Source organism: Hesperophylax consimilis, chromosome 1, assembly GCF_061612785.1.
Source record: "Hesperophylax consimilis isolate HC1 chromosome 1, BYU_Hcon_1.0, whole genome shotgun sequence".
In the NCBI taxonomy this organism is placed as follows: domain Eukaryota; kingdom Metazoa; phylum Arthropoda; class Insecta; order Trichoptera; family Limnephilidae; genus Hesperophylax; species Hesperophylax consimilis.
In genome coordinates this window covers 13191010-13207795 of record NC_142836.1, presented here as the reverse complement: position 1 = coordinate 13207795, position 16786 = coordinate 13191010, and the positions used below count along the sequence as shown (strand labels likewise).

The following is a 16786-nucleotide window of genomic DNA, read 5'->3' as shown; positions in this document are numbered from 1 at the left end:
CTGTGGTGGCAGGGGTCTAGGGAATTGGATTTTGAAATAGGAACGCATGTTTTTTAGGGAACTCAAATATATATCAAACCAATTAATATAGACGTAAGAAGCAAACCGGCGCAACCAGTTTATACCACAACTATATTATATCGATTTTAATATCACATTACACAATAGCGGCATCCCGACTTTTTCAACAAAACGAGTCATGAGCTATCGCTACTACAGTAAAGTCTGTCAAAAAAGATACAAAAATCGTGTGGAATAAATACGCACTTAGCACATAATTAAAAATATATATTAATAAGATAAATTGATTTATGCCATTTTTTAATATCGTACTGCCAAATTCAGGAGTCAACATCACATTTGAATCTACTGTAATTTGTTATGAAATGTGTTGCCGTAATAATTTTTGTTATATTTTATTAAATTTCTAGATTTTCAGAATGAACAGTGCAATAGAACAGAACATTACCTTGGAGCAAGGCTCGTCTTTACGGACGTGCAGCAGGGCCCAGTTGTTGATGTCGATGGGCAGGATAGCCTTGCTGTTGGTAGCATCTCGCGACCAGTCCGCCATCAGGCTGCCGTTCACTTTCTTGTCCCCAAACACTATCTGCTCCGGCTGCAGGGTGCGAGCATTCAGGTTCACCGTCTCTGGTCGGATGCTCAGGCCCCAATCGTTCAGCATTTGCTTGCACACCGGATTGGAGTTCACATTTTCTACATACTGGAAATACAAAAATGAATACCGTAATTAATCTTAACCTTACCTATGCGGCTGTCGCATATGTGATCCACGAATTTACACTAAAACATATATATTGTGTCAATACGTGCCTCATTATGGGATTGATTGCGTTGAGAAGGTCAGCATTGTAAAGGTTCAGACTTATGGAGCCAGCGGACTGACATTCCCGATTTGCGGAATGTCATGAGGCTGAAGGATTGGGGAAGGAGAAATGAAAGGTTGGAAACTATTCAAATCTCATCTTTAAAAAAGGCACGTCTGCCCTGATAATAGACAGTGCGCTGTTTGTAACGTTGGCAATTACCTCAAAAATAAATCAACATACAAAGTATTTGTGGCCGTGATCATAAACAGTAAAACCATGGCTTAAGCCATTTCGAGCTTCTATTCTGAATGGTGATATCTCACCAGGACGATACTGGGTATTGCAAAGTTTTTAAATAAAGAAAAACAAACAGACAATGTACAATTGTATTTTGTAATCAAAACAACGGGATAATTTTGTAATAAACAGCATAAATATCAAAGGGATAAATAACAGAGTACATACTTAAAATATTAATATTGGGCTAAAGTTGAGTCAAATTGAACTGAACATACTGTACACTTGATTTCCTACGTGGAAGGAAGTCACGATTTAATATCTTTCAAGTGATTGTAATGGTCTTCGGAGAAGTTGCATAACATTGTTTTGTAAGTTGCTTTAAAACTATGCATGCACTCTGAACTTTTTAACGCTCTTTCTGCTTGTAAATGATATCGATGAATAATTTTCAACACAAATATATATTTTCACAAGTAGCAATCACATAATAATAATTATTACATAAACCAACATGTTTCGATTCGACCTGAACCTTCATCAGGGTTTTATAAAACATACTTTGTACAGGTAACAAAGAATAAGAGAACATCAAGCGAGGGCGAGGTGTTTACGAAAGAGGGGTTGGAAGTGGATGTAGGGAAGGGGATTTTACATTTTTAATTAAATTTTCCTACACCAACTTTTAACCCCTCTATCTTAACAATCTCTCCCTTGTCCCCCCACCAAAGTTGATGTTCTCCCTACCTCTTCTATGTTACCTGTACACTGTAACTCTTTAATTAATTTACGGCCGTTCTTCCGAACTTTTAGATCGATCAATCTAATGCTCCAATAAGCCAAGCCATTTATTCAGTAACGCTCGATTCGCCTGTTTCCAAACATCTTGATCGTTGATAATCTTAAGTGGCCCCGCCCACTTATAGACAAGAAAATGTCAAAACTTTCAATGTTAAATTAATATTGATGAGTTCATATTTTACTTATTATTAATACAGATAATTTGTTTTAAGTACTGTAATACTTAAACCGACATTTAATATTTTTTAACAAACGCATGTAAATATACTAAAAATAAAGCCTTGGCTTGACTTTTACTAGTGCTGCGAAAGCACGAAAACTCATTAATACAAATTTGACGATTGATGTTTCTCCTCCGTGTGTCAACATGAAACGAAGCAACTTGGACTAAATAAAAACCAAAAGTAGCAAGAACTTTATGCAGAAAGGGAAAATGAATATTGTGGAGTTTACAACATCATCTGGCATTCGAAACAGCATTTTTGACAATCCAAAACGGTTAAAGAAATCATTATCATTCAATATTTGGCTGTCGCCGCCTGTGTAACTCGGTATCATCATCCATTCCGCAATATCTATCATTAATATCTTTATCTTCACTGTCCATATTAATTTGATAGTAAAAATAATGATAAAATGGGCAATATGCAATACGAAAAAGAATGCGTGAACCAAATGAAGTCCGACATTTTGCTGTAATTTTTCGATCTGTTGACACTTTTTATAACTAACTCTTTTACTGAGCCAGAGGTTCATCCAGCTGTTTGGTTCCTCTGGCTCAATAGGAGAGATGAATTGGGAAGAGCTTAATTGTGCATTTGAGGAATGTTCAGCCACAATTTCAGGTCAACGGTTGATCAGTAGGATTGGGAACAACGGCCGTTAGTATTTTTATTTAATAAATATTTACATGATGATGCTGTACATTATCTTTTGACTATCACACTAGGCTAATGCCAGTGTTGTGGTAGTCGTAGTATGTTTCTTAAAACTCTGATGAAGGTTCAGGTCGAATCGAAACCATTTGGTTTATATATATATTACACTCAAATAAAGTGGTATTCATACAAAATTATTTTATTCTAATTACAAATACATGCAAATGGGCTGTATTTTGGTAAAACCCTTCAAGTCACATTTTCAGTGGCTTCATATAGAATAGTTATCAAAGTAACATGGTAAAGTAATTATTTTATTCTAATTACAAATACATAAACATTGACTGTATTTGGTAAAACCCTTCAAGCCACGTTTTCAGTGGCTTCATATAGAATAGTTATCAAAGTACAACATGGTAAAGTAATTTTTGCTAGCATTTTAAATATAAAAAACTAAATTTATGTGTTATTTCGAGAAAACTTTAAATGAAATTACTCAATCTTCAAAATTCTCCAAATTTTAGGTAGAAATGCAATATTTTATTTCAAGATTTGTAATTAATTTTACAAATGCAAATTTTCCTTTTTATCGTCTCCTGTAAAGTTCATTTTGTTTAGTTTTTGTGGCTTGAAGGATTTTACCATACCACCGTTGATATTTTAGAAATTACCTTTTTGATGGCATAGTATCTCTGGTTGGGAGTGATGCGGGTATACTTGGCCATCTCCTTCATGAGATTAAAATCAGTCCTCATCGCCTCGGATATCCCCGTCAGGTTACACAGCTCCGGGATGAGGGCTATCAAGAAGTTTTGTGGCTGGTCATTGACATTGTCACGCTTTGTTTTCCTACAACGAAATATTACAAAACAATAAATTATATACTGTGTAAACAAGGAATTTTTTATTATCCCATACATTTATTAAGTTGGAATTTTTCAGTCCAAATAAATGATATTTCATACCTGTTGATTAGCAGTGGCTGATTCAGATCGGTGATTTCAATCCCATAATTGGTTTTGTAATAATCCATAAAGGAGACTTGGCCATCCTTCCCTTCAAATTTACTCAAGGGAGTCTGTGTAAAGTCAATATCATCGATTCTAAAACAACCGAAATATGTACACATTCAATGATATATTGTGGTATTAATATTACAAATAACTGAAACTTTAGAGATCCGAAAAAGCATGAAAATTGGATACAATGCATAATATTATACACCCAATGAGAAATCGGGTGTACTGTTGTTGAGCTTTACAATAGACAGCTTTTACAATGGACAGAATAGATAAGTAACTGCTTTGCTAAATTAATAGAGCATGTGGGCACCGATCATTCATTATTTTACAATCCGCAATGCCTCTCAGAAAAATCATGGTATTATTAGACCCTTTTTCCACAGGAATATGCAAGTATGCGAAACTCATGTTATGTACTCCCGTCGCAAACAACTTGTCACGCACATGTCAGTACTGAAATCATGAGATGAAAGTCTGACATGAGCAAAGTCATGTTTAAAGTCTCCACGACGTGAGTGGGAATAACCTCGCACGGCTGGTCGTGGGAAACTGGCGTTGCCGACGAGTTTACAAAATGTCAGCAATGTGTGCCTGTGTATGAATCTCCGCGCAGATGTTGGCGGTAGTCGCCAAGATACTTGAATCGTCGAGTATTGGGTACTTGCGTATCCCTGTGAAAGAAGGGAATTAAATGACCTTATCTCTGATATTGACATTTTTAATATAACATTGTAAAACTTAAAACACCAGTAAATAAAGAGTATTGACTATATTTATGCAGACGGGTTTTTCGAGGGATCGAAAAGAATTCTTAAGTGAAAGCCTCACAATGGGGTTTTACTGTAGTATTTTTATTATTGGTAAACAGTGAAACATTCTTAAAAGGATTAAATGGGACTGTTATAGCGTAGGGAGTGCGACAAACCATCGCTCGGGGAGTGAAAACACGACCTGCAGTAGCCATCCCAAGCCAACGTGTTAGCTACAAGTGCTCAGGCTGAATGACCTGGGAAACAGTTTCACAAATGATGCCTCCGAGAAACAGGGTCGCATTTAGACCTTACCCACTTTCGGGGCTCTTCTGGAGTGTACCTTCTATTTCTCTAGATACTCGTGGGATGTAAATTGGACCATTCAAAAACTTCCTCTTTCCTCTTGGGGCAGGTAACCAATGGGGAGTGGACTCCTCCATCATAGGGCCTTCAGAGAACCAAGGAGGAGTCGAGAGGAGAGCTGAGGCCACCTCCACAAACTCTTCCCTTGAGGGGCTTTCAGGGAACCAAAGGCGAGTGGAGAGGAGAGATGAAGCCCTCTTCCCTAATGGGACCTTCAGGGAACCATGGGGTAGTGGACTCTTCCGCCGTGGGGTCTTCGGGGAACCAAGAGTGGAAAGGAGAGATGAGGCCCTCTTTCCTCGTGGGGCTTTCAGGGAACCAAGGGAGATTGGAGAAGAGAGACGAGACCTGGGAAGACACTGTGGAACCAGAAGACATATCCAATGACAAACCTGGTGAACTTTATAAAAGGGACAGGGTGACTGTTAAAGGAATGAGGTAAAATAGGCAATATCACAATGGACCTATGGCTTAAGTGCTCAAAGGAACTATATGTAAACAATTTCCACTATAAAATAAATAATAAAAAAATTGGGACTGTTTATTATGCAAAAATGCAGAAATGTATGCTGTACAGAGAGAAGTAAATAATAACTCACATGTAGCACTTGTTGTTGTAGGTGGTCATGACGGTCTGTCCGATGAGTTGGGCCTGCAGCTCCTTCTCCCAACCGCCGCCCCGGTTGCGGGCGATCAAGTCTCGCACCAGTTCTAGCACACTCTGTTTGCGGAGCACCCTGTGCGAGGGGTCTATCATCAGCATCAGCCCGCCCTCATACTCGTCCACCGCCGTCACGTACCTGCGATGAGACAGTTTGTCAAATGGTGGTACAGTGAAGCTCCATTTTAAAGTTTCCAAGGTACCGGAAAAATCTTTCATGTAGGAAAACCTTCTTTAAGGACGGGTTGTTTCAGAGAATTTGAACAATTCTTAAATTTCAAAGTTCTTTTTCACGTTCTGTGAAAGTTCTTACCAAGTTCTGTTATTATTTCAGTTCTGTCAAGTAACTGGCCTATAATGATACAATAACAGAACTTGAATAGGACATTCACAGAACTCGCAAATGAACGTTGAAATTTGATGAATTATTCAAATTCTATGAAACAATTCATCCTTAGTCTTTAAAGGCTGATTTTTTTTTAAAACATGAAACTTCTTAACCCCTCAGGCCTCTGGCATATTCTGTCAGAAGTTTGGAGTATCCCCTTCGCAATTAAATCCAAATAAATGGAATATTTAGGAAAACAAAAAACTGTTTTTGAAAGTTGATGAAATAGGCTTTCAAAATTTTATTATTACAAATAAGCATGTAATTTTGGAAATATTAAAATCTTTAAAGCACACATAATTGACCGGTCAGTGGTTGAGTGGGCATAGCGCTTGGGTCTCACCCGAGCGTCGCGTGTTCGATTCCTCGGCTGGCTAAGTCCTCCATCACAACACAAGCAACATTTTCGGCTTTCTGTGGTGGTAGTAGGAGATTTTCAAACATTGTTGGGTTATTCGTAACCTGGGAATGTTTGTCTTTCTTTAAAAAAAAAAAAAATTTTTTTTTTTTTAAATGTCTTACTTTATTTTTTACTAAACTAAACTATCTTTAACTAAAATTACTAATACAAAAAAAAACCCCCAGAAAAAAATAAAATAAAATGTACACCTCCAAGGAACCGAAATTTCCGACCGCAATTTGAAAAAAATTATGAAACTATATAATAATAAAATTTTAAAGCGTATTTTACCACCTTTCAAAAGAAGTTTTTAGATCTGTACACATTCAGAAATATTACAGTTATTTGAAAAACAGCTTTTAGTTTTCGGATACATTCAAAAATATTCAATTAATTTTTTTTTATTGCAAATTGGAAATACTGTGACCTTCTGACAAAATATGCCAGAGGCCTGTGTGTTTAATAGGATTTTATTATTACTAAAGAGTAAATAATTTTGAATTGTTTGTACTGTCAAGTCTTTGCTGTTAAAATTAACTAACTCACCATAGAAATTGTGATGTCCATGTCGATGTCCATGTCCATGTCCATTATAATACAGGTAACCTAGCGTGGAGGATATTATACACTTCTTTTTTAAAATAAAATAAAATGTGCCTCTGTATGTCAACCAATAATCTCCTGGTGTTGTACCTATCACCCATCGTATGTTATTCCACACCTCTTACTTATTTGCTTTCTAAAGATATTCTTTATTTGGTAGTAGGTACAAATATACGGAATCCCCTACTAGACTGCATCACTCACACAAAACCACATTTGGACATAGAAACTACATTAATTTTGCAACAGAACTCCATAACACCCTTCTGCCAGATATAAAACGAGTAGAAATATATAATATATGTATATATACAGGGTATCTGGGGGTAAAGTGCACTAACTTCGGGAGGCGATTCTACATGATGAAGAAGTAAAAAATAAATAACATTTTTCGAAACTTTTATTTCCCATACTAAATATTTTTCCATGGAAGAATATTTATTTTCCCATTCAAACATTTCAATTTTTTTACCCAAAAACTACCTTAAAACGTTTGAATTTCGCAAAAAGGTATCACCTTTTCTACTTCTAAAATCATCTCCCAAAGTTAGTGCACTTTACCCCCGGCCACCCTTTATATAAAATTAGTGCATTTCAAGACTCAAAATCTGGCTGAAAGAGGTCAATGAAAAAACTCTAAAATAAGCACCAAAAGCGACATAGAAGACTCTCCTGATTAAATAACTTTAGTCGCCTCAGCAAAGAACCCCTCAGCGAGGAGTACTAAGAAATATTGAAGAAGTAATGTTGAACTCATTTAAGACATTATGGTACATATTACGTACCTAATTGTGAAAGAAAAACTCACCCAGGCCAAATTTCTAGCTTGTACTGCGGGATCATGATAGCGCTCTTGGGATCAAAATACTGACGTTTGAACTCCACCAGTTTTAGCGCTGACATGATACGCTTGAAGAGAATGTTATACAACTGGGTCATATCCCTGAATTGTCGCGCTTTCTTAAAGATTAACTGAAAAAGAAATAGAAAACACAGTTCGATTACATTTATCATGCACAAAGTATACATTTAGAGAAAGCTGGTGGCTATCTTCATAGCTCCAAGCATTTCTAACGTGTGTGTTAAGAGTAGCAATAACTTCTTTAACTATTGAAAAACAAATTTTATTAAATAATTCTACAAGGTGTTATCAAACATTAAATATCTATTACCACTCCCATTTTTAATTCAGGCCTGAAAGGGTAAAACTTATGTAGGCTAGGAGAGTTCAATGTTAGGTAAAGAGTTAAAAACACAGTTTTATACAATTAACAACATGAACTATAAGGCTGCAAATAGTGCCAAGCGTATGTCATGTAGGTGAATGGATGAGGAGCTGTAGCGCTATGTGGTTCACTACGTGCTACTTTCGAGGTCAGTAATACGTCGTCCGTCGACGGACGGTAAGCGTAGCATTATTTTTAGCCTAAACGCTACCTGTAGATTGACAGGGTTTCCCGTCACAGGGTGTGGGGATACCAGCTCAGTCACTATAGAATCCAATTTCTTCGGAAGGAATAAGTGACACCCATCGAAAGTGTTAGGTCCAAGCATCGGCACATGATCTGAAATACAATTATTCTTTATTTTTAACTGCCTCTACGCTGTAATAAATAGTACACAAATAATACATATATAGAAACAGGATGGTACAAAAGCGGCGCTATACAAATTGTCCAATAAATAAAATAATACTTTACATATCGTAACCAGAATTAGCTAGAGTATAACATTTAGTTATCTATTTACACCCTAGTGGGCTTTTATACGGAAAACCTCAGTGAAGTGACTAAAAGTTATTAAAATATTTTTCTATTTATTAATTACAATAATTAATTAATGGTAATAATTTCTCAAAAACAGCTTGCTTGACCGTTACGTTTTTGCAACATCAGCATAACATGGGTTAACATTATTTATGTTTATTACCATGAAGGTGTGCACACATAAATCTCCTAATCTATATATAATCTCCTTACCTATAGCTTGAAAACAATAAATAGAATAAATATATTTAAGAAAAAAGTGTATGCTCTGACAATTAATGAGAAAAATTAAAATGTACTTATGTAAGTTGGTAGTAAACAATAATATTTAGATTTTTATGTGTACTTTTATGTTAAGAAAGTGAAATATGAATATTTCTTTTAACATAAAATTATAAGTTAACTACATTAGTCACTGAGAGGTCAGAGGTCATACGTGACGTCGTCATTCTAGTATCTTTTGTCTTTTTCATTTTCATCAAATCTTCGACGTGTGAGAAGGTAGATTTTCATGTAAGCATTTTATAACGATCGTTGATGACATCACGTACAACCTCTCTTTGGGACTACGATACTCACGTTTCAGCATCTTGATCCTAAATGGTTTGGCATCTTGCGCAGGGTCGTACTTTACATCATACTCATAGGCTGCACTGCCCGGGGTTATACCAATACTTATGTAATTGGCAGTGGCGCTCACAGACTGGCCGGTAGTGCCATGATACTTTACAGTTTCACTGGACTAGAACAAATTATAAATATCAAAACCATTAACTAGGTATGTGCTAATTATTCAGATTAAATATTTAAATAAGTAGAGGAATGGGATAAGTCACATAAAGTCTTCTCCGCAGGGGTAGGCTGAGAGGACGGACCACCAAACAACTCAGCTTTAGCCAGTGCTTTTCCAACCATTTGCTTTTAATGACATTTGTAAATCCACTAGTAAAACAGATTTTGTCTTAATTGTCATCGTTAATAATGCGATAGTGTGTTGAGCTTTCTCTAGTTTGGTTTTGGCTTTCGACTAGAAAGCAGTTGCATTGATTTTTTGCAGTTATTCTTGTTAGTTTTACCTAATATTGAACAATGGCGAAATATAATGTTGTTTACATAAAAAATACTGCGAGTTAATGTGAAAAAGGGGCATGAAATTAATTAATGAGGGAAATCTGTAAAATTTGAACAGGTTTATAAATATATATTCTTCTCCTGATATTCTGAACCCCCAGTGATAAAGACCATGAACCGTTACTGGTCTTGGCACACACTCCTTGTCTCATTCATACATACTCTTCTATTATTCTGACTGTAAACATGGCCCAACTCTAGTGTCCGTTTCACTTGATCGTGCCATGACTTCTACCATTCACATTTGCGTTGTATATTCTCCTTACACTCCTTTTTTCATTCATTCACTCTACATGCCCAAACTTTCTAAGCGTCCCCTTCTTAATCTTACTCAGTACGCTTACATCAGCCTATCATTCTTTGCAGATCACCACATTTCTCACACATGGTTTTACCACACATACGCCGCAGGGATCTCATTTCTACAGCATTCAGTATACTATCATCCTTCCTCTGCCACTGCCATGCATTAGGGTAGGTACCAGCACTCTAGCATAGCGTCTTTGGACAATATTTTGTTAGCGCCAACCTCGTTCAGTCCCTCATTAATGGAGTTACCTGCATTTACCCTTCTTTCAATATCTTTATCATCCTTCCCGTAAACATACATACTTCCCATCTCTCGTAAACATACTTCCCAAATACCAAACTCATCCACCAACTCCATGTGTTCATCATTTAAAACAATATTGCACACTATTTTTGAACTCTCTCTTTCAAACAACATGACTTCAGACTTACTTATATTCACCATTAACTTATTCTTCATACATACTTCGTTCATCCTAGACACGAGAGACTGTAGATATTCCATACTGTAAGAAATCAGCACCACATCATCAGCATACAACATACATTCAGATAACTCAACTTGACTTATACACAATGTTAATTAGTGACTATAGAGAAGAACGCAGAAGTAAATAAATTTAAAAAAAACTATAAATTAATGAAACAAGTTACTAATGTTATAGTGTATTATCTTACTTGTGCTGTTGTTGCTGATGTATCTTTCTCTTGTGAGTAAATTGTGGCTGATTTCAATGAAGTTGTTATCGATTCAACTGATGTTGACGGTTCATTTGTAACCGTTTTCGTATCACTGTAAAAGTCAAAGAACAAATTACATACTTAATTTCTACCAATTTCAAACTGTACATCGACTCAGCTGCCTGCAAATTCATCGGTAGACGAGCATTTTCGCACAAAGTTTGTGCATTGGGTTTTTGTCATATCCCACGATTTTGATTGGCTTTTTCATGGTTATGTATCTCTAAATAGTATAAAATAAAGTCGCTATCCGCATCTGTCTGTTTGTGCTCTTAGTTCTTTTAAACTGTGCAGCGGATTTATTTAGAGAATTTCTTCTGAAAAGTTTATATATATAATACATGCCAATTATGTTTATAGAAAGTAGAGAAAAGTCAAGCAACACCGGGTACACGTTAGCTAGTGATATTTAAAAATTCAACTTGCGTATGTTTGTGCTCACAAAACTCGAAAAGTAGTCAACCAATATTGCTGAAAATTTCGAGTATGTACTTATTAGTGCAAGGAGTATTTAGAGAGTGCTTTTAATGTAATGTTAGCCTCACTGGGTGAGGTTAACTATTGATTAAATTTTTGCTTTCTTATAAAATTATTTACAAAATAAATAAAAACCAGTTTTGTGCTTGAAATCGAACGTTTCTAGACTCCTTTTGTCTAGCGACTTTAATGCCTATTACCTACAATATAAGGTATACCAAGAATAAACACATTTTTGGCTTGTAGCTTCCTCTTAAGCAAACCTTACAAGAGAGTTTCACTGTGATAAATGTACTTGTACTGTACGAAACTAGATTTTCAAAAAAATTACCTAATTATAGAAACCACGGATTCCGCTCTGCTCATGTTTAGCAACATGCCTCTTCCTTTGCTGGCGAGGCCTGGCCCCCCCAGCCCCCCCGCCTTAATCAGCCCCAGCGCCATTCCGCGCCCCCCCCCTAGTATGGAGGAGTTGACGATCCCACTGGAGGGGGACCCAGTGGACCCCGTAGGAGATGGGCTGGACCCCTCGGGGGACCGGGAGGATAAGGTCTGGGGGGAGGAGGATGACATAGAGGATACTCCTGAAGAGAGGCCAGAACCTGAAAATAAAAATAATATTGACAGCATAAAAAAAAATATTGTTAAAATGAGTACTTTATTAGAAACTAGAGGTTCAATATTCAATCATTCTAGAAGACGCATGGTGACACGTTCATTATTACCTGGTCTATTTTCATTAGCTGCTTTAGCAAGTCCAATTAGTTGAGCACGACCTCTGCCAGCCATGGGGAAACACGGGGCCACCATCTGCAAGAAATTTTTTTATCAAAAAATATCATTATTATTACAATGCTACATCCCATGGTAAGATTGGGCCTCCGCCACAAATACTCTCCACTGGCTGCGGTCACTCGCCATTCCTCATCAGTCCTTCTTCCATCTAATCTTCTTCCTCTAGATCGCTTTCACGGAGGCACCCACTCGGACAACATTTTTGGTACCCTGTCATCTGGCACTCTTTCAACATATCAATTTGGGAGGCGGTTTTGCGTACCGCCGCCCCGGGAACAGTTTATTGGATAACCAACACCTCTGCCATAGGTCACCCCAAGTGGGTGGCTATGTTTGGTGATTTAGGAGGGGACCCAAGTGGAGTGAGGTGTGTTTGCGATGGGCATGCCCACCAGCTGCGTGGCGTGCCAGATCGGGAGAGGCTGCTTTGGGGAGACCAGAACAGAAGAGCTGTCTATAAGATGTTTGGGGAGACCCTGTCTATCTCCAACTGGTCTCTCTTGACCCATCGCCTTGCACCGCAGCGCGAGGGATAAATTCATAAGTCCTTCAATCCTGGACTCACTCCTAGACACACTGATGCCTTGATTCCTACCCACCCCTCTTACCTTTTTCCTTTCCAGAACTTCCTCTACTTAAAAAGACTCCACACAGCATCCCCAAAGATGACATAGGCCCTTAGGGAAATAATTTTCCTCAGGGCCTCAACTAATTAATTAATATTAACAAAAAAAAATGTCCAGCCCATTATATAACATACAGAAACTTACGATGATGCCTTTAAATACCATTTTGTCAAATTATTTCATTTGAAGCCAATGACCACGGTTGATGACAACGCTGCACAACTGTTACAAAAGCATGTTCAGATAGTGATACCGTAAAAATTATAAAAATAAAAGATTAACATTAAACTGTTTTGTCATCACTAACATAAGAATAGCTGAACAAACATTGATAACAAAAGGATGTGGTTAATATATAGTTTAAACAATTAGAAATTTAGTTCTTTTTCACATAATTCAAAGTTTTAGACTTACGTAACCAGGGGAAGGCACCTCTTGTCCAAGGGCGTCTTTTTTGGCGTCCTGTCCCATTTTCAGCAACAGGGCGCGTCCTCGCCCGGAAGTAGGCACGTTATCCATCTCGGTCTAGAAATAAAAATAATTAAATGTAAGGATATTGGTTTAATTTTTTTTCACAGACAGCAGTCTTTCTTGTGCTTATTGAAATTCATTTAACTGAAAACTGCTTCATGGCTAATATACCTACAAGGTGGGGCAAAAGTAATGTCATAATGTGAATGTTTTTGGAAATGGCATCAAATGTCATTGTGCTTTCACATTTATGGTGTAGACTGTAGACAGATAGAGAATTAGTTGACAACAAGCAATGGAGCGATACACACCTGAAGAATGCAGAATTATTGTTACTGCTTATTTGACCAATTTCTGGTCTGTCGTTTCAACGCAGGTGGGGCAAAAGTAATGTCATTATGTGAATAGGCTGCCATTTTGTTAGAAATTAAAAATGTTGGGCTGTTTTCACGAAAATTTAATTTGAAGGTTTGCACGAGACGCTCAGCCAAACACTTAATTGTTCGCACACATGGTGCAGGATGATGACGAAATTCACACTGCATTAAAACACCAGACCGGAAATTACCAGTATATTGCTCCACTGCTTATTGTCAACTAATTCTCTATTTGTCTACAACATAAATGTCAAAGCACAATGACATTTTACACCATTTGAAAAATTTTGGCACATTCACATTACATTTGCCCCACGGTATATTGCTTTTCCTTTAATGGTTGGAGCTGATGCTTTATTGACATTTTAGAATTATAGCTTCACGGGAAATTAATAATGCTTGAAGCGACCAATAATTTTAAGTTGCACCATCAGAAATAAAAATTAATTATTAACACACTTTAATCGGGAAGGGTATTTCTACCCGTTTGGTCGATTGATGCTTAACGTCGGGAAGGGTATTTCTACCTTCTGCGCCCGCCTCATTTCAATGGCAGAAAAGAAGAAATTATCCGATGTTTTTAATGAATATTATATACCAATCTCTTTGTAAAGGTCCCAACTATATGTACATAATTATCAAATTGCAATGCAAGTCTTTTTTTTGTATTTATCTTGGAGTCTTTTTGTGTACATCGATATTTCAACTAAAATGACCTATATTATTGAACACCTGAAACTTGCATTTGAAGATCAACGAAATAAGTAATTTAGATAACATATTCTGTTATTCTAATAATTCAATTGCTGGAATGAGGGTTTTTATGACCATGAAACCCGAAACAAATCTCTCTATCTCTGTTCCGCACCCACTCAACTCCTAGGTGCGAGCGAGCGGAGAGTGTCGGGCGCATTTAACAAAGCAGGTATCGGCAAACACAGTTAGGCGGACCATAATAAATATTTACAAGTGCATGCCAGTTTTTAAAAAGCAAATTGTCCTACGGTTGTGTTCCGAGGAGATAATATTTATATTTGCTTTTTCAAAACTTTCTAAATTGATTCTGAAAATTACGAAAGGGATGACGAAATCGTCGCAGATAATTTATCTGCCTGTTCTAGTAATTATTTGCCTGAATTCCATAGTGAAAGTGAAGAAATTCCTCGTAGAAGAATAATGTCAGTGATGCCATTACAGTTCAGTGATTCTGAAGAAAGTGATACGGAGGAAGAACAATGAAATATTAGATGAACAATTTTTAGACGTGAACTATAACTGATTATATAAAGGTGATTAGAAACTTAAACCTAATAGTGTATGGTGAAAAACAATAAAGAATATTACGTGAGCAATACGAGAAGCATTCTACGCTAAGTGATTATTTTAAATTTCATTTAAAAAAATAACCAATATTATTAGCATGTTATGATGGTTTTGGTCCGCTGTACCGTGCGAGGGGCAATTGCACACGTGGTATTTGAATGGGTAATAATGTGTTACTCTGACGATACTAGAGATTTGGCAATTGTTTTTGTTTTTATAATGATTTGGGCTTGGCGAAAATATAATAATTTGTAATTTTATAAAATTGAAACCTAGTTTATACTTATAAAATTGAATCCTAATGACCCAACAATGACTTTTTTTTCGATTTATTATGTTGCATTAGAAATAATACTTTGGTTTATGGTTTTCGGCTAGAAATTTTATAGCTTGGGTATGCTGAGTTAGTATGTAGAAAATTTTATTAAAATATTTCCATTATTTTCGAAGATATAGCGATCTAAAACAAATTAAAGAAATTCGCGTGGGACCTTTATTTTCGCCCGTTTTCAGCGGTCTGCCGGCAAAAAAATAACCCGATCAAAGTGTGTTAAAAAAGGTTTATCGTAAGCCAGTGGTAAAAAAATCATCTAGAGCAGCTATCACAGTAAAAAAATTAAATAAGGTTTAAAAATAAATGTGTGACAGTGGCAGTTATTAATCCCGGTATTCCTTTCTCGACATGCATACTAGATTGACAGCTGAGTCATCACATAAGGAATATTGAAAAACATTTTCATTAAGTATTCAATTTACTGCTTTCATTCAAATGGCAATGTTATGTTTACAGTTTTAGCTGTATTATTTTAGTCAACCAGCTAGTTTACCAACTCATTGTTCCGGAACTAGTATCCATACATAACAAAATAATTCGTCTGTAGTGTATTTATAATACTTACGTTCTATGTTATACAAATCAAACAATGTATACATAAGATAGGTATTTAGATAAATGCATTTGAAAAACATAGTATTGAACAGTGGTAGTTTAATTTGAAAGTTCTCGATGATTCAATCACCGTTATATAAAAGTGACTGGGAACCGCAGCTCGCCAGGTCACCCATCTTTACCAACAACAGTCTATCCTCTGATAATACCTAGCCTATTTTGTTTTCAATAGTCACAGCAATATTTATTATTATGATCATTCAAATGGGATTCTTTTTGAATAACCTAATGCAAGCACATGATATTTAATAAACCATCATTACCCTAAAGATCTAGATACAAGGAATACACGATTGGAATTAGGTTAGAAGTCTTTCGACATGTAGGTACACGATTGTTTTTAACAATCTGCGATTCTTGCTTCCTTCAGATAGCATTACTTACTAATGATGTGGTTCCGGAATAACTAATAATACACAAATGAACACTTACTTTTATGTTATTAATAACCAGGAATAGTGTTATTTAGCAAAAAGCCTAAGAAACTGCGTCAGAACTTTTTGTTTTCAGTTTACAAGGTTTTGTGGTTTTGTCAAATACAAAATGTAGTCATAGAAAAGAAACGTTCTGGCCCGGCCATAGAAAAATTAAAGTGAACTGCTTGGCGCGCTTGGCGCTTGCGCTGAGTTAGTGATGGACAATGTCAATGGATAATCTGAGAAACAAAGTACTTACCCGACTATGAAAATGTTCAACGATTCCGACGTGGTTTTTATTATGACCCCAACCAAGGTTCGTAGAAAATATATACTTATCAAGGTTGGCTCATACAAGTAATTTTCTAAAAAGGGTCGCTCGCAAGCCAGTGACGTAGTTTGAAGTCCAGTTGGAGTCTGAAAGGAACTATCTCTTTCACTTTTTACGAAGAATGTAATATTGTTTTTTG

General features: G+C 36.4%; 1 protein-coding gene across 1 annotated transcript in view; it reads right to left on the bottom strand.

Moving 5' to 3' along the window:
* AGO3 (Argonaute 3) overlaps positions 1-16474 on the bottom strand; it is a 30274-nt gene extending 13800 nt beyond the window's left edge. Inside the window, exons 1-12 of the mRNA XM_089649401.1 lie at positions 16333-16474; positions 13195-13305; positions 12085-12169; positions 11691-11961; positions 10820-10934; positions 9281-9443; positions 8373-8500; positions 7744-7907; positions 5483-5683; positions 3712-3849; positions 3418-3595; positions 470-724 (exon numbers count right to left, since the gene is read on the bottom strand). Coding sequence (XP_089505527.1) covers positions 470-724; positions 3418-3595; positions 3712-3849; positions 5483-5683; positions 7744-7907; positions 8373-8500; positions 9281-9443; positions 10820-10934; positions 11691-11961; positions 12085-12169; positions 13195-13299 — 1803 coding nt within the window. The 5' untranslated portion in view covers positions 13300-13305; positions 16333-16474. The remainder of the gene's footprint in view (positions 1-469; positions 725-3417; positions 3596-3711; positions 3850-5482; positions 5684-7743; positions 7908-8372; positions 8501-9280; positions 9444-10819; positions 10935-11690; positions 11962-12084; positions 12170-13194; positions 13306-16332) is intronic.
* Positions 16475-16786: the final 312 nt, after the last annotated feature.